The following is a 25,245-nucleotide window of genomic DNA, read 5'->3' on the forward strand; positions in this document are numbered from 1 at the left end:
AATCATTTTATAATGGGCTATAATGTGACACATTTGAACTCGTGCAAAAGTATTCAGACGCCGCTCATCAACGAAGTCATTCTTATTAAAAAAAAACAAAAAAGGTAAGCTGCTTCTGGAAGATTGTTTTGATGTTTCCTGGTTGCATGTGACTGCAAAGCATGTCTGCATGTCTGAATTATAGGGTACGGAGGCAAGATGCCTCACCTAAACACAGGCACATTTAAATCACACCAAAGTTTGCAGCGAAATGTGTAATTGTCAAAGATATGTTTAGCATAAGAAACATATCAAGTGTTTAATGCAGAAAAGCAGGTGGTAGCTCAGAGTTTAATGCATAAGACTCTAGATCCGAAGGGTCACAAGTTCAAATCCCAACACCACCTAGCTGCCACTGCTGGGCCCTTGAGCAAGGCCCTTAACCCTCAACTGAACGATTGTAAGTCGTCCTGGTTAAGGGCTTCTGCCAAATAAATAAATGTATCTGAAGCAGGGTGGTGCCAACATCATGCTATATGGCAGATTCTTTTAGCTGGGACTGAGTAGTCAAGATAGAGGAAATCACAGATAGATCAAAAAGCACAAATAAAAGTCAAATCTCTAAAAGAAGTAAATGTATCGGAATGTCATTCAGAGTCCGAGTCCCACTGAAAATGTGTGGAACGACTTTCAGAGGGCTGTGTGCGAAAACATGCAATTGGACACATCTGGAGAATATCTGCTAGGATGAGTAGAATAAAATTGCTGAATCAACAAAAAATGTAATTAAATAATAATAATAATAAAATGTTATTGGTTGACTTGAATAATGCTGCTTTCTATAGAAGATCTGAATTATGTAACGTGATTTACCATGGTCTCAATCTGTATTTCACAAAACCTGCTTTTAACAAGGGTGTGTAGACTTTTTTTTTTTATATATATCTACTGTAGCTGATCATTTCTGACATTTTACATGCGATGGCATGTGAACTTTACTAAATCTAAATCTCCATGACCCCTCCTTCAAATCAGTGCTTACATGATATTGTCGCTGTACGGTAGTTAAGAGGAAATAGTGTGTAGTGGCATTGGAGAAGTGATCAGATGGAAAAGCAGAAAAAAAGCACATCTGTTTAAATTCACTTCTCTGTTTATGTATTACAGTGTAGGAGGGGATCAGTGGATTGTTATATGATTGGGTTATGAAACAGGGCAGTTTTGAATTGAGTCTGCAGGGTGGGGCATCCGTGAATAGAGTGTAAAAACAGCTTTTTGAGATTGTAAGATAAAAGATTTTGACCAAAATCAGGTTTTTTTCCCCAACTGTTTCTGCTTTAAGAAGTTCTGCTTTAACAACCGCGACAATAAATGCAGTCAGTTTTGTTAAACAAGTCGGGAAACTCACTAGTTTTTTTTTTTTACTAGTTACGGCTTAACGTTTTTGTATAACTGCATTCCACAGTGACTTAGACATAATCTTAATCCATTCCACAAACTCTGTTACCCTGATGTTCAGGATGGAGCTGAGTGTATGATAAACGATAAATGCAGGATGATAAGCTCTGGTGTGTGACGCTTCTCTTACTTAGCATGTGTGTTTGCAGGGTGATGATGCTCTCCTCCCAGGCTGAGCCGTCTGCATGCTCACTAGCTGGTGGTCTGTTCCAGTTGAGCAGCTGGAAATAGTTGCTGAGCACAGTCTTAATCTCCACCTGTCTTTCGGCAGGGCTGCTGCTGTGCAGCAAGTGGATCATGGCAGTCAGGCAGCGCAGCGTCAGGCGCAACACTTGCGGGTCCTTGGGCTTGTCTTGGGCGGGACGGAGACACCAGGAGCGCAGCACAGACATGAGATCCTCCACAGCGTGGGGTGTGATGGAGAGCAGGCCATTCTTCTACACACACACACACACACACACACACACACACACACACACACACACACACACACACACAGCATGCACTGTTAGTAAATATTTCAGTCAAAATAATAAATAAAGCAGTCTGGAACAGGATGTGTGTATAGTGTGGACTACCTTGCACCCGCTAGTGACAGCACCTTGTAGATGCACCAACCGCAGCAATAGTGGATCGGGAATTTGCTCGCTCTCCTGCAGGCACTCTGCACACACAGCCAGGGCCAAATATGCACACGTTGTGAAAGGATTGTAAAAGTAACATAGAAAAGTTCTTAATAAACAGGGCACGGTGCAAGCAACGAGCTTTGGAGGTAATGCTCAACGATTAGAATTAGTAGATTTTTTATCTTATATATCTACTGGCACAAACAAAACCTATGAAGAAGATGGGCACAATGCCCACATAGTGCTTGAACCGCCTGTTTAGTCTATACTCTTCTTCATCAGCTTTCAAAATCAGTAGCACGCTCGCATGAACAATCCCAGACATCCCAGACACGTGCATTTACCGGATCAGTGGGCAGCTGTGTGCTTTCTATTGGATGAAGATTTCTAGAAAGCACTCAATTAAAGGCGATGTTTCAAATCCTAATGTCCCATGATTGTGGACTAGGTTTGCAAAGGGGCGGAAAATCTCCGGAAACTTTCATTGGGAACTTAATCTGAGGAATTTTGTAAACGTTTCAAGTTGGAAACTTACGAGGAACTTCTGGGAATCAGTTAGAAATCTGTTTAATAAACTGTATCATATACAAACAAAAATATAAACATTTGATTTAGTCATAAACAAACAGACATGCATTCAAACTAATAGATTTTGAAAATTGCTTTTTTTGACTTTGATCTAATTGTTAGTAGCATTTTGTTTTTTTTTGCACAAAAGCTTATACACGATACAAACGGAAGTTTTAAACATAAAACATTTTTACAAATATTTTTTTGTGCAGTATTCAAGACATTATCTGTGTTAAATCATAGAGGAATACACAGCGTATGTGGGGGGGCGTGGCCTCAGTAGCCATGCATGCCATGCCATAAATGTGCTGTGTGCATGTGATTGATGAATGTGCAGGGGGAGATATTCAACTGAAATTGCATTAAATCTGCTTAAACCCGCAAGATTTTCTTTCAACTACATTTAAGTTATCGTTATTGGCTAACAATTTTGTAAATTTCCCTAAATTCCAATGGACATTTTCCAGCCTTAAAAATTCCTGGAATTTTGCAAGTCTACTGTTGCAAAACAAACAAACAAAATAATAAAATATAATTTGTTTCAATATGAAAATCAAGCAGCTACCAAGAATACTTTTAATCCTCTCTGATTCTACATGAATTCCATCAGATAAAAAAACGATACATATTCATATTAGAACACGAGGTCTTACATAAAGATGTGTCTCAAAAGGTCACCGCATCTAAATAAATCATGAGGTGATGATTAATAAAAATGTGGTGTTGTTACTACAAGGTGTGTGTGTGTGTGTGTGTGTGTGTGTGTGTGTGTGTGTGTGTGTGTGTGTGTGTGTTTGTTTAAAGATTGACAGGAAAAGGTAAGGGTGTGTGGTGTACCATGAAAGAATGCAGGTAGCTCCTCTGGCAGGGAGAGAGGGGAGAATTTATATTTGCTCCTTTCCAGCATGCTGACCTCCTCACTGAGACACACACACAGAAATAATAATGTGATTCACACACTTAACCATGCACCAAGTGTCCATTCACAGGTGTTGAGTAGGACAGCTCAGTGCAGTGTTTTTATGTGTACCATACACACAGATCTAGATGATGGGGTGTGTGTGTGTGTGTGTGTGTGTGTGTGTGTGTGTGTGTATATGTTTGTTATGGGCAAGCTTCACGTATGAGGCCTGTTCATCTCCCACACATTCCTGATGTCGGTTAATCCCCTGCCCCTTTCGTCCACAAGCACACACACACTCACACTCTAGCACACACACACACACACACACACACACACACACACACACACACACGCGCTCACCCTGCCTGCCTTCTCCTCCATGTCTGATAAGGGTCAAAGAGGTTTTCACAGAGCAGCAGGCAATGCTGTACCACTGACTGCAGACTGCTTTGCTCTTCAGGCTTCTTTTTTATCTGGAACACACCCGAACATGCCACACCCACATTCCGTGCCATTTAAACACAGATTTACATGAGTTTTGTAAATGGCTCAAGCATCCTTATATAACATCCAACAACAAACATTTTTTCCATTGTTAAAAAAAAAAGCTTTTTTATGATCTATCAAATGCTTAACTTTCATTAAAGCTGCAGAATGCATTTTAATATGAATAAAAAAATGTAAAAAGTCAAACCTAACTGAGAGTGTGACACATGTACACGCGTACCTGATTGAGGCAGAAGCTTAACAGCTTGATGGTTTCGATCACAAAGCCAGGGGTCTTGTCAGGGTCAATATTCTCCATGTTCCTGCAAGTTCATTCACAGTTAGTGCAAACACAAATACACGGTTCCCACCCACTGTTGACACTGTGCTCGTCGAACCAGTTCGTAGAACAAAGCGCAAGTCGGCACTAGACAATTCGACAGCAAATAAAATATAACCACTGCTAATGAGCAGGTCTTTTCATTTCACCCACAAAACCATTCAGTGTTGTGTCAAACTCTTTTTTTTTTCTTCTTCTTCTTAACCTAGCACAAACATTCCTCTAATTCTCATGTAAGAACAGCGACATTTAACTCCAGACACTTGCGTGTGACTCAACGACCATTAAATATAAGGAACCGGCTCCTGTCTTAAGGCCTTGTTAAAGAACCTAACAATGACAGTGTACTGACCTCCAGCAGAGAAACAGAAAAAGCCATAAATGTAAGACAAGTGAACCTGCAGATGATGATGAAGAACTTGATGAGGAGCAGCGGGTGAGGTGTGCTGTTGCTCTGCTCCTGACCGGACAGTTGCAGGATGCTGTGCCATAGCTGCGTTCCCAGGAACACAAGAAAATCTCGCGGCACCACAGGCACCTCAGCATTCCACTCCTCCAGACTGCAGACATATGGACAGGAGTTACTATATGAGCGATAATATAATGTTACAGACATAATGTGGGGTTTAAATAAATGGAGATATCAACTAGAGTTATGAGTCAAAGGATTGTTTGTAGGTTTGTATTGTTGGTTAGTGTTCTGAGCACTTAAGTGATCTATAAGTCAGGATCCATCATTTCTCCTTTCTACATCCTAATTTGTCAACTGCCAATTCCTATCCAGCATCAGGCAATCACGTACCTCCTCCGAGTGAATCCAGCCAACAAGCAGCATTTCAAACTGCTCATGCTGCTTAATACACTTTGAGGAAAGTGCTATCTGCCCTCTTTCACATACATTATATGGACAAAAGGTTGTGGACATATGTGCTTTCTGAACATCCCATTCCACATTTAGTCTGCATTTGCTCTTCAAGGAAGATGTTCCACTAGATTTTGGAGTGTGGTTGTGGAGATTTTTTTTAGCTCATTCAACCACATTCAGCTTTTGTTAAAGTCAGGTACTGATGTAGGATGAGGAGGTCAAGGGTGAAGTCTGCATTCCACTCCGACACATAACTTAATAGAGCTTTCATTGTGTACAGGGGGCACTGTCGTGCTGAAGCAGGTTTAGGTCTCCAACCTTGTGGTAAACCTTTTGGGAAGAACCACATATGGCTGGAAAACTCGGGTGTCCCAATACAATTGTCCATATAGTGTGTATGTGCTCTCAGAAGCCAGTGTTGCTGTGATTGACACAGAAGACACAACAATTGCACATTCCACGCCTTTGCGTTTCTATTGCAGCATGCAAGAACAAGACATTCTGAATGGGTGTGGGTACGTGTTTCTTAGGGTAAACACCAAGGATCCATGACAGACACCGTACTAGGTGACAAGGTTACTTGGTATAAAACGTATTTATTTGATCAGTCTATGACTTAATTAAAAAAAGGTTTGTTTTAAAAAAAAAAACTGTGCCGAGTTCATTTGTGGCTAGAACCTAATATTCGGTGTGTATGCATTCTCCAGTGACGAGTTCTCCTGACACTTTGGATTAGTCAGTGTGTGACTGACTCACCGGCGTGGCTCCAGGGACTGCACATCGATGATCTTCTCGTAGGATGCCACAAAAGCCTCCAGACACTGCTGCAGGTAGATAACATCTTTCTGCAGGAAGAAGGAAGGAATCACGGACACAAAATCACCATAACATCATTCTGACTTTGACAGCAATGCAAAGTGTCACAGCGTCAGCCTTTGAACTGATACTACAGTCACAAATAATCATCCTCAGCCCTTTATCACACTTCATAAAACAAAGATAAATAATGATTTTTTTTTTTTTTTATTTGTTCATGTGGATAACATCTAGGAGCTGAAAGAGCATGTTATGGAAAACGTTAACAGTCCTAAAAAAAATGCATGGAGTTTTGCACTGTATGTTATCTCCATAGTTTTGCTAGGGCTATCGTTGGTAAAACAGGATGTTGCAGTCGGTGCGTCAGTGTGACGTGCAAGACATGTACCATGTTTTAATGGCTCTGTCTTAAATGGTGCAGAACAACGTTCAAGCCTTTTGCACCATCGCTCGATTACATAACTCTTAAACTTGTGCAAAAACATCAAAGAGGGAAGTTTCAATGGAGAGCATAAAGATGGGATGCGATGATGTTCAGAAATCACCATTATTATCCTTTTGCCATTAACCATTGAGTCATTTCTCTTCAATTATTCAACTGGAATTGGGCCCGAGTGATCACCAAAAAAAATTTTTTACATGCTAAATAAAGACCCTCATGAAATCCCACTGTTTCATACCATCTCCATCCATTTACAGCCTTCAGTGAAAAACAGCAAATTGAAAACTAAAACAGTTTGGCATGGAGTATGAGATCTGATCACATTTCCTACTAAAATAATGTCTGCAATTCAATTCGTTATGAACTGCGGTATTTCGCAGTGTCCTGCACCATTACTGATTATAGTACTGATGCCATCATCCCATCATTTAAGTCTTTCTTTTGTCAAACAAGAAGCCACCAGCATCGCTCATCTCTGAAGACGGCAAGATGTCAACAGCCTACAAGGCATCTTCCACTAAAGCGTGGAATTGACTCATAAATAGCAGTAAAAACCTTTGACGTGTGATGCTCGGGAAAAACAGGCTACACACAGATATACACACAGTGATACATCTCGATCAGTCTATAGAGGAAGTTGGCTCATCATCAGCCTCACCACAAAACGAGTCATACACTTGAGATACACAAAAAAAATACCACAAGTCTTATGAATCCGAGACAAGCTGATGCACTGTGTTAAAAACACTCTGCCACTTCGCATCCTTACGAAAAACAGAAGGCTCATGTTTACCAGTTGGCTTTCTGTTGGGATCCAGTCCATGTCTCATGGCAGTTAAGTGAAGATGAAGGGGGGCACTGGAACCCCGGTCTCATCAGAGGCACCACGGATACAACTCTCAGGAACATTTACTCTCCCTCATATCTTCTGGCACATACTTCTGTTCTACCTCATACAAACTCACACTCCCTCTCTCCCCTTTTCTCTCTCTCTCTCTCTCTCTCTCTCTCTCTCTCTCTCTCTCTCTCTCTAACTTTCTGTCTTGTCTTTCTGCTTCTGTTAAGCAACCAGGAAATGCCAAGTCACTTTAAGCGAAGCACATTTCCTCTCATCTCTGCTTCCGTTTCTGCCACTGTCGATGTCGTTTCTTATTGGTGGACTTAAAGCGGCTTGTACATTTCTCCCTTCGTTAGTCGTTGTGTGATAAACTCAAAACTTAACACAATGAAACATCTAGAGCAATTGAGGGCTCCTTGAAGCAAGACGGTAATCTAGTAATCTTCTTGATATGCTCAAACAAATATCTTTTATTTACCATAAGAATAAAATACAACTTTTGATATTTTATACGTTTACTTTTAATCTCAACATATGTCAGAACTCGATTAAGCAGCTAAACACTTTACAGACCTATAGAAATATTACAGTAAAACCTGACCTTCTTGCCAGGCACAAGAGCGATTCATGTCCTATCCAGGCTCCTTCTCCTGTCCTTGGCAGTAAATATATATATTTTTTTAGAGGAAAGGAACAGATCAAGCAGCTCTATAAAATAGAAATAACTCTATTGTGTAAATGCTGTGCCTGGTATCTATCTCTTCCTGCTCCGTTATCATAAGCACAAGTGAAAACACTGCTCAGAGAGAACACATGTACGAGTGTCAATTTTGAGTTCTACAGAAAATCCCGTGATTAGGATTAGAACTGGGGCGGTGTAGCTCCATAAGATTAGTGGGCACGAACCTTTAATGAATTTTCCATTTGGGGGGAAAAAAAACGCTACTATATAAAGCTGAGTCAGCTGGTTTAAACATCGAGACTGCTGAGAGAACGGCACACGCAGATGCTGTAATCTGGGTCATTAAATGTGCTCGAGTTTCAGATTTTGCTCACGGACGAGCAGTGGAACCCAGAACCCAGAACTCCCTCACACTGGTTATCTAAATTACCTGCCGCAGTGTGAAACAGCACGGATTAAACAAGAGTGGGAAATGAAAATGTCATATTCAGATTTCAGAAGTGAAACCCTGAAGAAATAACGGTACCTTCCGTTGTAAATTCGACCTTATTGAATTAAACCTGCACCTGCTTTTAGGGGAACTCGTAAATTCGTAAATTAAAAAAATGAACAACTCAAAAACAAAATGAGCAACGACAGACGACAATGTGCTCAAAATCTTGAAAACTTGAATCCACTGAACGGATTAGAATATAAAATGCTGTGATTGGCTGGATAGACCCAAGTTCAGCCTGGATGGAAATATGACTGAATAAGCAGCTGTCCTCAGTGTTTGACATTCTGAGCGGCTCTGACTCGAGCAACAGCTGAGAAGACACAAAGACTGTTTCTCTGAGGTTCCCTGCTCGGCTTTCTGTAAGCAAACACGCTGTCAGCCCGAGCACGTATGAAAGAGTCGTTTCCAGCCTAATAACGAGCACGCGTTGACGGGCGATTAACTGTTACCCCGTGAGTGTGCGGATCTTTGCTGATTACAATTGAATATGGGTCAACCGTTTATTTATTCAAATTACACGTCTACATTTATTTATTCAGCACCTGCAATGCACTTAATAAGAAAAGCGTGTAGATACCAGAATGAGTAGTCAGGACACACTGGGGAGTTTATAGGGTTAGATTCTGAAACTGGAACATTCTGGCTATGGTTAAGAATTCTAGGTTAAGAGGGTAAAGCTAAAGGTTAGGGCAAGTTGAGTATACATACTGGCTTCAGGACTAAACTGGTCTCACAAGCTATACTTTGAGCATTCGCTATATATATTGTTTTTTTAGCACTTTTAACAATGGACATTGATAGATGTTTTTTTCAACGTATTCAGAAGCCCTACTTTATGACCAGCCACAGACCACTTTTTCCTGTAACCCGTCTGCAAACATGCAAAATGATCATCTTTTCACACCACAAACTTCCTTCATCTGCTTTAAAGACAAGATTCAGTCCAGTGACCGTATCCTTCTCCGAAAGGTTTATTGCACCACATTGTTGTGCACAGAGCCAGTGATGATGCCTTTCAATCTGTGTGCCGAGGAATAAAGTGATTTGTTTGCAGGAAGATTTGGATCAATCCAGTCCCAATATATCGTCCGGATCAGATTTTGTAAGCTCAAGGCTTAAACTAAATTCTGACCAGGTAAATACAGCTACATTGACTTTCGGAACATTTTACAGAAGCCAATTCAAATATTTCATTTACAGAACTGAGCAGACTTTTCTAACGTCAGCTTGATGGTGCTGGGATTTAAACTCACGACCTTCTGACCAGAGGTCCAACTTCTTAACCAAGGATCTACCACTTCCCACAAATTTGACAGAGTTGAAATGCAGCTAGAGTGGGCACCTGAATTACGGGTAATCATTCATAGAGTAAAGTAGTGATTACCCGTAATTCAGGTGCCCACTCTCTAGCTGGATTTCAACTCTGTCAAATTTTACATCATTTTGCATGTTTGCAGACTCTGCTTTGTCATTAACTAGATTATCCTTCACAGAGCTAATTGTCCCACCTCATTGAAGCAGCTTCCTCAGCTGCAGGCTCTACTGCCAAACCTCGGTTGCTTTTGCTGAAACAGAACTTTCCAATAAAAACCAAACGCTTTACATACCAGCCGGTAATGCAAACAAATGAAACGTGACATTCGATGGAGTAAAAATGGGAAATTAGGGAGACAGATTCCATTCATGTAGGTCACAAGCCTTAATGTAGGCTAACATTGCTTTAGGGAAAACAGGGAATGATTAGATGAAAATAGTGAATGGAGCCATTAAGAGGCATTTAGATACATATTTAGTGCATCGAGCGTTAAGCACACAGGCTTATATAATAAACACAGATGGAAGAAACTCTCAAAATATGGTCTAGTCTTGCTTAGGAAGAAAAAGAACAGTGATACTGAAGGAGTTAAGGAGAGCTATATTTAGCTAAATAATAGTCTCGGGAGGGATGTGGAAAGTACTGGAGCTGATCGGCAGCACACAGGCCTGAACTCGTCCCTCTGAGGGAGATTTTACAGTCTGTCTCGGGGTGAAAACGTCCCTGATGAACGGGTGGATTTCCCTGCTGTTTAATAGGCACTTTTTAGCTGTTCGCCTTTGGCTATACTATGCGAGGAGTACAGGCAATCGTCTGAATCGCTTAATTAACTTAAGCCAATGTAGTCCACCGCCAAAGCAGCTAACGCAGCTGAAAAGTCAAACGATATATCCGTGAAAGACGTGTGCCACTATAAAGTCGATTTCTGCTTCTGAAGGATTTCTTAGTGAAATATGGTGTTATTGAAGAGTTTCACAGGCAGGTGCAGACATGTGAACAATTGCACAACCAGAAGCACGCAGACACATGTCACGCTCGTGTTATCCAGATGTGTCAAAGCTACAAAGATGGGAGTCTACCCCGTGTGCTCTCCATGTACAACAGGCCAAGTTTGTGGAAAACCTCAAACGTTTAAAGAAAACTGCAGCTGTACTGTGAAAGTGTGTGTGCACCCAATCAGAATCAAAATTATTAGCACTAATGTGGCCATGTGGGGGATGCACCATAAATCGTCAACGCTGATTACTCATAAAGACATAAAAGTAACGTGTCTTAGTGGAAAAGAAGTCGTTTACAAGTAATCGTCTGCTGCTTCAGTTCCCAGGACTCAAAATGTGCTCGAATTCTTTCTGTGAAAGAGCTGCTGTGTGATGCGAACGCCTTGAGGCGGAACTCGGGTTCACCGTCAGGATTTGGAGACTGCGACACCGTCATTAAGTGATCAGTCAATGTGCAGGTACGTGTGAACAAATTCGGAAAGACGACGGCATATGTGACTCAGCTGTACACGAGGCTGCCGTCTAACAAAGTGAATTAAGAAGATCTGATTGTTCTGAAGGATTAGATTTAAGTACAACTTGAACATATGTACAAGGAAAAGCCACAAAGAAAAAGGTGAAAAGCCTTAAGGTCTCTTCTGAACTACTTCAGTATTTGACTGCTGTCGTTATTGTTATTAAATAAAGGTAAACAACAATAATACAATCTGACAACCAAAACAAACGAATGAGTTCAAATCGGAACAAATGCTGTGTGCTGCGCGAGAGAGACTTTAGGGGACACACTGACAGCAGCAGTATGTGGGCTCGTGTGAGTTCAGCACATTCCTCAGAGTGTGTGAGGCTGAACTGTGATGTCGCAAAAGCAGCAGATGTGTTAGACGGAGGAAACACATTTTAACCTTCACCCTCCTTAGTTGGTAACGGTCATGTGATGCAGGAGAGCAAGCTGATCACTTGATGTCTTATACTGCTTTCTTTGGAGAAAAGTATGGCATATGCTCAGTAGTGGCCAAATAAATTGCAGCTAATAATAAAGGACCATTGGGGGCTGGAATCAATGTGCCAGAACTGGGGGCTAACAACTTGCTTTATAGCAAATAAAAACAAAAACTGAAAGCACAGTGACGATTTGCAGAATTAAATGGGAGAACTGAAAGAAACATTCACAAAAGAACATCTAAATCCAAAATTGCACTTTGGGCCTCCTCATCCTACATCGGTCCCTGACTTTACCCATGCAAATGAATAAACAGGAATCTCAGTAGCCACACTCCAAAATCAAGTGAAACATCTTCCCAGAAAAGTGGAGGTTATTACAACAGCAAATAGGGACTAAAAAGCACATTTTTCTGGTCAGGTGTCCACAAAATTTTGTGCTCACAGTGTATCCCAAACATTTCACTCTGTGACCATTAGACTGGCATGCAATCGTTTCCATTTTTACAGAACTGGGAATTAATTACTGGTAGGAATACATCCCACATGCGATAAAGGATAAAAATAGGTGGTCCAAAAGTTCCCCGTGCACAGAACTTTAGATCACACTGAGCAGAAGATTCTCTCCTCCATAAAGCTATTAAAGGAAGTAATGTAAAACAGCATTCTTTATATATTCTACTAGTGAAATAGAGTCATGCCTGGATTTTTCCCTGAAATACTCTTCATCCTGTCCATAATTAATCACTTTTCCCCAAAGAAAAGCCAAGATGTACACCCTCTGGCAGTAGACTGCAAACATGTTGCTTTTGGGAATTCTGGCAAACATTACTTTGACATTTACTTCAAATAAATTGAGTGTATTATAAAATCAAGTGAAACTGTACATAACATACAGTTTTATGCACGCAACGCATTTGAAAGGTTTTCGAACTTAATAAAGTTAATAATTTGCTCTGAATAGGATTCTAATGACCACGGTGATTATTATAAGCCCCATCACTCTTTACAAACAGACCCCCAAACTGACCAATCAGAATCTACGAATACCCCCCACCCCCCATCTTCTCCCTATGACAGCTACCAACTGAAAAGGGTGAAGGCTACAACAAGACTCATGAAACCAGCCAAATGGCCAGAGATGGCTGTGGAATCATTGGGATTTGAACGATCTCCAGACTACTGAGGGGTCACTTTCCTGTACCTGCATTTACTACTTAATAGCAGGTCAACATGCAATTACAATTTGTAACAGTTTTTTACAGCCTAAAAGCACACACACACACACACACACACACACACACACACACACACAAACAACATTATAGAAGAGTCTCAAAAAGTGAAGTATACCCTCAGTTTGTCTCGTGTACAAGTTAAAACCAAGCCTCTGTGTTTTCCTCTTCCTGCTCAGTTCATCCTATTTGGTGATGGCCTGAACTGTTTTGTGACCCGGAACTTGATTTCTTGTTTTGGACTGTTCTGATTGAACTTAATCGAACGTCGTCGTTTATGCCGCGTTACTGCAACTGCATCTGTTGTAGCCTTCGTCTCATGACACCTACATCGATGTTGTGGGTGCATCCATGAAACTGGTTTCTGTTAAACACTGCTTTAGAACCTTTTGCTTCTAAACCTCATAGAAAATGCAGCTGCTCACATAACTGAGAACGTCCTGAAGTCCTACCCCGAGGCAGAAAACAGAAAAAGGAAGAGATTTTCCTCAAAGCACTGAAACTGACTGCACATGAATGTCGAATCTTCTTGTAATATAGCGTATCTGAAATGACAACGGTGACCAATGAAGTGTTGGTGAATAAGTTGTTACTATAGCAACACAAACATGTTGATATTAATTTTTATATCATTAATTAGGGTAATTAAAGCACTGATTATACCTGCCAAGGGTTTTTTTTCCACACTCAAAGCATGCCGACAAAAAAGCCAGTTTCATACTAATGTGTTTCAGCGCATTATCACATCAACCCCGGGCGTTTAGCTCCGCCCCATTTCTCTCTCTGGCTTCCGCATGCAGGCGAAATCTCCAATAATCATTTACCAGCAGCGAAGCCCCACAAACACACGAGAAAATTTTCTGCTGAATGGAATGCTCGATTTGACCGTAAAGAGAAGTCAAATCCAGAGGAGCATTCAGCATTTTGAAAAAGTGTGTAGGTGTAATGAAGAAAAAAAAGAAGAAAAATCAGGGTATGGGGGTGACGCACTCTGATGAACTACTGAAAAGGAAACTGCGCAGTGAGAGATGGAGTGACATTTCTGTGATAACACCCCAAATGCTCAAAACTGCTTTCTGGAAAATTAATCAACACCTTTTGTTTGGGTTTCATAATTCATCAGCGCTGCAGTATAATGCATTATAAATGAATAGGATTAAGCACTAATATCCAGTGTCGTACAATTAAATGATTCCTGCCTTGAAGTAGTATAGTGTACGGAATGTCAAGCTTCCTGAATAAATATGTGTGTATATATAAAAAGCAGATAAGGCTAACGCAGGCATAATCTGAATAACCTGAAATCCGACTTTACTTAGAATGACACATACAGTATAAATCACCTGCTGAGCTCAAAAGGTGCCACTTGGCACACGAACCTGACCTTCATGTGCATGACAAAAGATTTCCAACACGGACGTGTTGTGAGAAATTCTGTTTTTTTTTTTACCTCCAGTGACGTGCACGTCGTTTTCGCTGAAATCAACACATTTTACACTTGCACACATTTACTAATACAGAAACCTGTCCAGGTGTCATTAAGCAGCAGATCTGTTCCGCACATGAAATAGTGACAAAAATATCAATAGATGCTTCCAGCGTGTTTTGATCATAACTGTTTATACTCTTTAAATATACAGCTTTAAAGAAATCGCGTCAGATGACTCGTAGCCAGAACAGCGTTTCGGCTAGAATGGGGAAATGCTAAAGAGCGCAGTTTGTGCAGTGCCATATTAATATTAGTATAACCACACAACCCTTTAGACGATTTTCATCCACAGGTTAGATTTTTCACTCTCATTTGACAGCTCTCAATCCAAACTCTGGTGTTGCATCATGGGGCGGTGTAACACTCTGAAGAATGTGATATCCGCCTACTTTGGCATTTAACAAAATACAAACACCCATAACTGGATTTTACTCTTTATTGTGAAGGAAAAGAGAGTATGCCGGCCCTCCCTCCCTCCCTCCCTCCCTCGTGCCCTGAGTGCACTTTGAGAGAGCAAATTTTCCAGCCATAAATACCTTTAATATATTAATAACAAAGGACAGTAAATTGCTCTCATAAAACAAGATCTACATTTCTCACTCTGCAGCTAATTCTCCTTAGTTATTCACTGGACTTGATTAGGTGGGTATGTTCCACACATTTCCAGTCCTCAGTATAGAGCTGCTCATTAGCTTTCAATAAGAAATGGGACAGATGCACGATTTTGACTGGCCACAAGCTAATCATATGTGACAAAACTCACTAAAGGATTCATTTTGCGAACATAAAAACTCAATTAATGTGCAAAACAATGTCACATGACACGCATATAAATAGCTGCCCTGTATTCATCTGAATAATTCTCCAAGCATCACTCCAAAAACTCTTTCCCATGCAAAAGGCCCTGCCTGATTTGATCCAGCGCCTGACTGACCTCAATGTCTTTGATGATCACACAGAAACAGGTTGTTCTAAGAGGTTGCCAATGATAGCAACCGTAACAGGAAGTCGGTTTTATCACATCAGTGAAGTCCTCAGTGCAGCGCAGGCAGAGGAAGTGGTCTGACATTGAGAGGCAGAGTAAAGACAGTCTAGCACAGATACAGCTCAGTCTGTAGTGTGGTATTAACCTAGACGATGCTAATTACAATGTCACCGGGAAGAACTCTTTCATCCAATCCCCCAGTATATAGAGGAAATCCATAACACATCTATAGGGCCTAGTCGGTGGAGAGTGTGTAAATTAAGATGACAACCGCGCTCTTAATAACACCCTGAACGAGGCACGTTGCTCTCTGACAGACAGTGAGATAAATAGCAATTATTAGGGGCTTGGAACGACTGTCATCTCACTGTGTGCATTAAATCATTAAGTTCCTTCAGTTCACACTGACACACTAATACTGAACAAGTGTTACAAAAGGCCCATCACTGTCCATTTAACCATTATGACCACACCAATGTGTCGGTCCCCCTTTTGCTGCCAAAACAGTCCTGACCCTTTGAGCATTAACAACATTTACTTCTTCAGCAATTTGTGCTACAGGAACTCATATTTTGGTCCAGCCTTCACTCCTCACGCGCATCAGTGAGCCTCGGGCGCCCTGGACCCTGTCGCCGGTTCACTGCTGTTCCTTCCTTGAAGCACTTTTGATTCTGACCACTGCAGACTCGGAACATCCCACAAGAGCTGCAGTTTTGGAGATGCTCTGCCCCAGTCGTCTAGATGTGACAATTTGGCCCATAAAGACAAAATATTCTAGTTTCAAAGTAATTATAGTGTTTTAAATTAGCACAAATCATCAGGACAACAAACCGAACTTTTGCTTTGTTTCCACACGGACGGTTTTAATTGCCGGATGTGTGCATCATGGCGAATTTTGGTGCACATCTGATACTTGGTGCAACAGTAAAACAAATGTTTAGTGATAAATAATTGTTTTTTTAATTAGTAAAGAAAAGACGTGAATAAATTGTGCGTTGCGTTGAAGGTTTTCATTTTGCCTCTTTTATATTTATTTCTATGTTTTTATAAAAATGGTCGAAAAATGCACGCTGCATTAATTGCACGTTAATAAGATTAGTGCAGTTATAAATCATTTGTGTTATAAACACGTTAATTTTGACAGCCCTAATATATATATATATATATATATATATATATATATATATATATATATATATATATATATATATATATATATATATAAATACATTTTCAAAATTTCTTAATTCTTAGTGCATGTTTTACAAACTAAAGTCCGAATGCAGAAGAGGGACACTTGCATGCTAGGCATGCTAGGTAAGCCATGACCTTTATAGAGGGAGAATCTTCAAACACAAAATACCAACCAAGCAATCCAAACAAAGAGAGTGTTAAGCTCCAACATTCAAGGGCTTAGGCATGCTCTGTAGCGTCAAGCACACATTCTAAGAAAAACAAAGGGCTGGAACGACATGATGGTTTCTTGGTATGATACAGCCGGGCCGAGCTGTCGTCCAAGGAACCCTAACTCATCTGTGAACAACCTTGTTTTCGAACAGGAGGTGAATAAATGACGTTAAAAATCGGATTTGTTAGGAAGAATCGTCCTTATCTCAGTCTGGTCTTTCAGTGATCCATCAAAACAATAGCATTCTCAATGATTTAATTGGCCAAACACACACACACACACACACACACACACACACACACACACACACACACACACACACAGAGAGAAACTAATGAATCTTCAGTAATAGCTTTGTCCTGGTCAGGGTGGATCCAGAGAACACTAAATGCCAGGCAGAAGAGTTCAGCAGGAGATTACCCTCACACTGAATCACACCCTGGGTAATGTAGAGTCGAAGAGCCATGTGTGATGAAGGAGGGTGGAAAGTGAAGAAACGCAAAGCAGAACATGTAAAAACCCTTCAGTGATCCAAACTCAGGATTGAACCGTGAATCCTGGAACCCAATAACACAGTGTGATATCGTTCATACTGTAAGATTAAACTCTCTTTTCAACTGGTCAGGTATAAAATAAACAGTTTAGATGGCATGATGTAATCAACACCGCCTGATCGGGTTTTAGCACTGTAGTGTGATGTAATACAAATGTACAGGAAAATATTATTTTCTCTTCCTAATAAGCCAGATAGAAAAGCAAGAGATAGGTGAAACTTTACAATCTGCTGCTCAGTGACACACACACACACACACACACACACACACACACACACACACACACTGAGTCTCTCCGCCTGCGAGTGCGCGAGAAAAAACACACCATGCAAATAATCCTGTTCGCCTCTTATCATTGATTTGCGCTGACTCTGGGTGTATCCTGTCTTACTGAAGCACACAGGGGAGACGTTAGCAGGCGTTTGCATCATTAGCATGTTTATCAGCCTTAGCGGTAGCCGCTAGCGCGTAAACGCCAACTAGCATCCTGCACCTGCTCTCGCGCGCTCGGCGCGTTGCCATGGCAGCCATTGATAACCAACCCTCAACCAGCAAGGACGCTGACCACCGCTTGGAGCATAGCACGCGCGCGCGCACACACACACACACACACACACACACACAGGTCACATTACTCAGAAAACACACACACCGAGCACCTCGAACATTACTGTCAGAAATATATATATATATATATATATATATATATATATATATATATATATATATAAAATAGTAATCCCCCCTTCATCGTGCCAGTCGCTAGAGGGCGCCTCTGATCACTGCGCCATCAGTGCGAGATAGTCTTACAGGCGAGCCCTGTATTCAATCAGTAGTGTTTCACAAGAACTATAAACAACTTTATAAGGGAAAAATGAATAAATAAACAGTTTGGTAAATGTAGTGATACAAAATTTATCGACTGAAATGTTCTTCGGGGCTTTTCCCAAATCACTGCTTCCTGACTGGTACTACAGATACATACGTGTTTTTTTCTTCATTTTTAACATTGTGCATTAATACTGAAGACATCCAAACTATGCAAAAACATATAAGGAATTATGTAGTAAACAAAAAAAGTGGTAAAACGTTTTATGTTTCAAATTGTACACATTTAAATGATAACTCTCTCATCTGATCTGATGTTCTCTCATCATATCCATGGGGAAGTCAACTGGAATGTTTTTTTAGATCATGGATGTTCCTTGTCATGAGTTCATTTGTGACATTTCTTGCTATCTGTTCTTTAGACCATCAGTTTTTTTTCTGCAGAGAAAAAGGTGTGCAGTCTCCAAAACCATCAAATGTTATGATTAAACAGTCTCTCGTGAGGACAGTCTCAGGAAAGGAAGACCAACAGCTACCTCTGCTGCAGAATATGTTTATTAGAATGATCAGCCTCAGGAATTAACAATGTGTCTCAGAGTTCAAGTGGCAGACATATTTCAACATCCACTGTTCAGAGGAGGCTGCATGAGTCAGTCCTTTATGATTGAATCGCAGCAAAGAAAACATTACTTCAGAAGAACAATAAAGAATGGATAGATATAGATCAGTGGAAAACTGATCCTTTGGTCTGATATGTCCAAATCTTTGATTTTTGGTTCTAACCGCCATGTCTTTGTTAGATGTTCAGAGTGTGAACAGACTGTCCCTGAATGTGTGGTTCCCACTGTTAAGCAGGGAGGAGGAAGTGTGATGATGTGGGGGTTTCTTGTGACACTGTCGGTGATTTAGTCAAAATTGAGGGCACTTAACCACCATGGCTACCACAGCATTTTACAGTGACATGCCGTCTCAGCCAGTTTGCACTTAGTGTAGACCATCATTTGTTTTCCAACAGAATATTGACCCCAAACACAAAGTTATGAGTTCATGAAAGAGAATGATGGGGTGCTCCATTACATGACCTCCTCAATCGCCTGCTCTAATCCAGTGGAGATGGTTTGAAATGAGTCGGACCAAAGAGTGAAGGAAAAGCAGCCAACAAGTACTCAATACCTCAGGGAACTCTTTAAGATTGTTGGAAAATCATTCCGGGTGATGAGTGTGTAGATCGTGTGTCGTCGAGGCAAAAAAAGGGGGCTACTTTGGAGAACCGAGAAACATTTCGGGTTATTTCGTTTCTGTTTATCACATAATCCCTCCTGTACGTGCTCTTATATAGTTTGGATGTCTTCAGTGTTCATGTTGAAAATAATGGTGTACAAACTACAAACACACACGTAAACACATTATAGTCAAATTAATGACTGTACTAGTTCCTGATGAAAATATTCATACATGCAGGTAGATTATCTAATAAAAAGATGCTTAGAACTGCTACTTAGGAAAACTATTTTTCTTTTAGCTTCCATTGTGTCCCTTTCAAACCGAGCAGGCGGGCAGGCAGGAAGGAGGAAGTAAGTCTGCATGTTACCTTGAGCACAGGTAACAGTGTCAGGAGAAGTTCTGCTGCTGCTACAACATGGAAAAGTGCTGTTTATTCTCAGACATGACAGGCTGCAATATTCTGCCATATCATTTGCACAACGCGGTTTATGTTTTTATGCTAAATATTTGGACAGGCTCTGAGACTCCAGCGCTGTCCACACTGACAGTTTACAGAGTCCGTGCACACTTCCTGTTGTGTTCTTGCGCGACACACACACACACACACACACACGCACGCGTACAGGTTCTGTTTACAGACGCCAGAAAGCGTTACTGTAGTTGTATTGTACAGGTTGAACAACAGGTGTACGAGCTCCTGTACACACTCCACACACACACACACACACACACACACACACACACACACACACACACACACTCACCTTGGTGTATAACATCCAGAGCTCACTTGAAGCCATTCTCCTGCCGCCCTGCTGCTGCTCCGGCGCTCCTCACGAACAATATGACACCATTGAACTTTATTCTTGCTCATGAGCCGGTTGGTTAGAGGCGAAGCGGCGGTGAAGAGCCGGGGAAAGAGGAATCGAGTGCTCCTGTGCGTGTGTCTCCTCAGCAGGAGGCTACCTGCTCGGCCACCGCGCTCCCAAACTTCCGCGCCTCTGATCGCGCATGGAAAGAAGAGAACGAAAAAAAACAATAATAAAAAAAATAAAGACAGCACGCGCACCACCACCACTACCGCCGCGCGAGACGTCAGAGAACAAACCAGAGCGCGAGGAAAAGCGCTCGCGCCGACAAGCACCAGTGTGCAGCCTGCAAACTTCCAGCAGCGCGCAAGCTTGACTTTCCGCTTCTCACACACACACACTCTATCTCTCTCTCTCTCTCTCACACACACACACGCACGCACACACCTCCAAAATCCAACCCTGCTCTTAATTTCCCCTCTCATAACAGTAGAGGGCGCTATGGGCTCAACGAATCATCTCACTGCTTCGATTCCGTCAATGTTGATGAGACATTCATATCCTACCCCCTTACAGTAACCCATACTGACTGTACCCTATTCATTTACACTATTACTCTCTAAACCTTTTTTCAGCTCATTAGTAAATCATTTACTTTCTTACACAGACAATTAATTACCTACACCACTCCCAGTCCTGTTTATGTGTTAATAACATCTAATACAGTATATATGCTGTAAAACCGCATTGACAAGACTGATAACATGGTTCATTTACTACTAGGGAAAAAAATGAGGTTAGTTCAGTGTTTTACAATTAATCCTAGTCATGATATATGGGCCAACCTGTCAGTTTCCATAAGGTAGCTTTGATTTTATTGTTTGATTTGCTTAAATGCTTGATAAGTAGTTGAAAACTAATGTAACCCCAGACATCATTATAACTGTGTTACCTCTGAGTACAACAAATTGATAAATAAATTTCCCTCTTTCCAGCTTCCCAAACATCGCTTCAACAACACCAATCGAGCAAAAAAATGTTCGCACCCGGAAGTCCCAGGAATGCATTTGTTTAATTCTTAAAGATCGTCTCCGGGAAATAGTTATCTATGCCCACATACTGTTTGTGCTTTAATGCTTGTGGCAAACTCAGCCCAGTTAATTAGCCACCCCTCCCTGAGCCAATGCGTGTGAGTCAGCACAGGTAAAACACGTACTGTACTCGTAACACACGACAGAACCCGGTTTAGAACTGCTGAATGAGTTGGTGCTGATTTGCCTGATCTAGGTTCCTCTAAGAAGTGTGTAAATGTAGTAAAATTACATTAGAATTATTGCAAGGCATTGTTAGAGCTGTACATATTTATGTAACATTGTTATTACTCTGGCTTTTTTTCACATTAGCACACTTAGATAAGTGTCTCAGATACTCTATGCTATATTTCATTGTATTGCATTGTGCATGTTTAAGCTTGGGGAAATCTTTTTAAACTAAACTTTTACAACCAAACTCTAAGACCTTTTAAGGTCTTTAGGCCTATGAAGACACAGCTGAAGGTCACACAGCTGAATTTTAATGATGTCACTTTGAAAACCTATGTTTTGCTACTACACAGCTCTGCTGATTCAGCATTACCATTAATATCGACACCCTTGTAATTCTGTCAGACAATGCAACACTTCTCTCAGAAAATTATTCCAATTGCAAATGTTTTGGTATTCATGTGTTTATTTGTTTTTGAGATGTTTATTTGTTTTTGAGACGTTTTGAGATGTTTAACTGAGACGTCAAACTTGATAAAGATTTCACACAGAACTCAAAAATGGATGGACAAAATTATTGGCACCTTGTCAAAATTGTAAGAAAAGTTGACTCAACCTTTAAGCATGGACAAAAAAGAATGAAGTGTAAAAAGTTGTCTGTGGGTTTGAAAGAAAAATTTAGACAATCTCAAGGCTACAAGTCCATCTCCAGAGATCTTAATGTCCCTGTGTCCACTGTGCGCAATACCATCAAGAGGTTTACACCCCATTGCACTGTAGCAAACCTCCCTGGACGTGGCTGGAAGAGCAAAATTAATGTAGAAAATTACAACGAAGGATTGTTCGAATGGTGGATAAAGAACCACAATCCTTCTGGAAGAACATACTGTGGACAGATGAGGCAAAAGTAGAGCTTTTTGGTAAAGGACATCATGGCACAGAAAAAGAAATAAGGCCTTCAAAGAAAAGAACAAGAGCCCCTACAGTCAAACATGGTGGAGGTTCAAAGATGTTTTGGGGTTGCATTGCTGCTTCTGGCACTGGATGCCTTGACTGTGTGAACGGTATCATGAAATCTAATGATTACCGAAGAATTTCGGGGCGCAATGTATTGGCCAGTGTCAGAAAGCTGCGTCTCAACCAGAGGTCATGGGTCTTTCAGCAGGAAACACACTTCAAAAAGCAGTCAGAAATGGTTACAAACAAAGCGCTGGAGAGTTCTGAAATGGCCAGCATGAGACCAGATCTTAATCCCATAGAACACCTGTGGAGAGATCTCAAATCAGCAGTTGGGAAAAGGCATCATTCAGATCTGAACGACCAGGAGCAGTTTGCAAAAGAAGAGTGGTCCAGAATCCCGGTAGGGAAATGTAAAAAAAAAAAACTCATCGGGAAGTGATTGATTTCGGTTATTTTTTCCAAAGGGGGTGCTACCAAATATTAAGTTAAGGGTGACAATTTTGTCCAGTGCATTTTTGGGGTTCTGTGTGGAATTGTACAGGGAGTGCAGAATTATTAGGCAAGTTGTATTTTTGAGGATTCATTTTATTTGAGGATTTAATTTGAACAACAACCATGTTCTCAATGAACACAAAAAACTCATTAATATCAAAGCTGAATATTTTTGGAAGTAGTTTTTAGTTTTAGCTATTTTAGGGGGATATCTGTGTGTGCAGGTGACTATTACTGTGCATAATTATTAGGCAACTTAACAAAAAACAAATTCATACCCATTTCAATTATTTATTTTTACCAGTGAAACCAATATAACATCTCAACATTCACAAATATACATTTCTGACATTCAAAACCAAACAAAAACAAATCAGTGACCAATATAGCCACCTTTCTTTGCAAGGACACTCAAAAGCCTGCCATCCATGGATTCTGTCAGTGTTTTGATCTGTTCACCATCAACATTGCGTGCAGCAGCAACCACAGCCTCCCAGACACTGTTCAGAGAGGTGTACTGTTTTCCTCCTTGTAAATCGCACATTTGATGATGGACCACAGGTTCTCAATGGGGTTCAGATCAGGTGAACAAGGAGGCCATATCATTAGATTTTCTTCTTTTATACCCTTTCAGCCACGCTGTGAGTACTTGGGCGTGTGTGATGGAGCATTGTCCTGCATGAAAATCATGTTTTTCTTGAAGGATGCAGACTTCTTCCTGTACCACTGCTTGAAGAAGGTGTCTTCCAGAAACTGGCAGTAGGACTGGGAGTTCAGCTTGACTCCATCCTCAACCCGAAAAGGCCCCACAAGCTCATCTTTGATGATACCAGCCCAAACCAGTACTCCACCTCCACCTTGCTGGCGTCTGAGTCGGACTGGAGCTCTCTGCCCTTTACCAATCCAGCCACGGGCCCATCCATCTGGCCCATCAAGACTCACTCTCATTTCATCAGTCCATAAAACCTTAGAAAAATCAGTCTTGAGATATTTCTTGGCCCAGTCTTGACGTTTCAGCTTGTGTGTCTTGTTCAGTGGTGGTCGACTTTCTGCCTTTCTTACCTTGGCCATGTCTCTGAGTATTGCACACCTTGTGCTTTTGGGCACTCAGTGATGTTGCAGCTCTGAAATATGGCCAAACTGGTGGCAAGTGGCATCTTGGCAGCTGCACGCTTGACTTTTCTCAGTTCACGGGCAGTTATTTTGCGCCTTGGTTTTCCACACGCTTCTTGCGACCCTGTTGACTATTTTGAATGAAACGCTTGATTGTTCGATGATCACGCTTCAGAAGCTTGGCTATTTTAAGACTGCTGCATCCCTCTGCAATATATCTCACTATTTTTGGCTTTTCTGAGCCTGTCAAGTCCTTCTTTTGACCCATTTTGCCAAAGGAAAGGAAGTTGCCTAATAATTATGCACACCTGATATAGGGTGTTGATGTCATTAGACCACACCCCTTCTCATTACAGAGATGCACATCACCTAATATGCTTAATTGGTAGTAGGCTTTCCAGCCTATACAGCTTGGAGTAAGACAACATGCATAACGAGGATGATGTGGTCAAAATACTCATTTGCCTAATAATTCTGCACTCCCTGTATAAGATTTGACTTTTCTTCTCTGTTTTTATTGTGTTGTTCCAATGCAAACAAAAAATAAAAATAATCAAGTGAGTAGCAAAACATTTGCAACTGCAACAATTTTCTAAAAGAAGGGTTGCATTTTCGGACAGAATTGCAAATGTGCCAATTCTTTTTGCCCATGACTGTAACAGATAAGCCTAAAAACTGCACAGAACTGCAAATGCAATGCTGAACACAATACAGATTCCTGTGCTTTTTAAACTGCTGTTTTCTCATGAGGATAAATATGGCCCTTGAGGCAGTTGTACTGCCATGGCAATGGCCTACATTTAGTACCAGATCTACCCGGTGTCATGCTCTCTAAGACCATGAGCAAACCTTCTATTCTTAGAATCAGTTAAGCAAAACAAAAATACTAAGATGTGTCTTAAGATATACGGACAAACTAGTCAAACTAGTGACCCATTGTATGTGTGCTTGTGCTGTCATCTTTATGTCTCAGCTGCTGGCTAATAACACTATTATTTATGAATAAGTATGTATTTATGGATGTATAAGTTAATAATAATGTTCTTATTCACGTCATGGGCTTCTGTGGCCTACATGTACAGCATCCTGTAGAGCACACATTAACAGCAACTGGGAAATCGATGAGCTCTGC

At 40.9% G+C, this 25,245-nt stretch overlaps 1 protein-coding gene across 1 annotated transcript in view; it reads right to left on the bottom strand.

Annotated features, from left to right (window-relative positions):
• nbeal2 (neurobeachin-like 2) overlaps positions 1-20,701 on the bottom strand; it is a 50,366-nt gene extending 29,665 nt beyond the window's left edge. Inside the window, exons 1-8 of the mRNA XM_046848005.1 lie at positions 20,242-20,701; positions 5,985-6,073; positions 4,762-4,923; positions 4,265-4,346; positions 3,898-4,010; positions 3,471-3,553; positions 2,016-2,101; positions 1,568-1,874 (exon numbers count right to left, since the gene is read on the bottom strand). Of these exons, the coding sequence (XP_046703961.1) occupies positions 1,568-1,874; positions 2,016-2,101; positions 3,471-3,553; positions 3,898-4,010; positions 4,265-4,346; positions 4,762-4,923; positions 5,985-6,073; positions 20,242-20,277 (958 nt within the window). The 5' untranslated portion in view covers positions 20,278-20,701. The remainder of the gene's footprint in view (positions 1-1,567; positions 1,875-2,015; positions 2,102-3,470; positions 3,554-3,897; positions 4,011-4,264; positions 4,347-4,761; positions 4,924-5,984; positions 6,074-20,241) is intronic.
• Positions 20,702-25,245: the final 4,544 nt, after the last annotated feature.

Source organism: Silurus meridionalis, chromosome 4 (assembly GCF_014805685.1).
Source record: "Silurus meridionalis isolate SWU-2019-XX chromosome 4, ASM1480568v1, whole genome shotgun sequence".
Taxonomy (NCBI): domain Eukaryota; kingdom Metazoa; phylum Chordata; class Actinopteri; order Siluriformes; family Siluridae; genus Silurus; species Silurus meridionalis.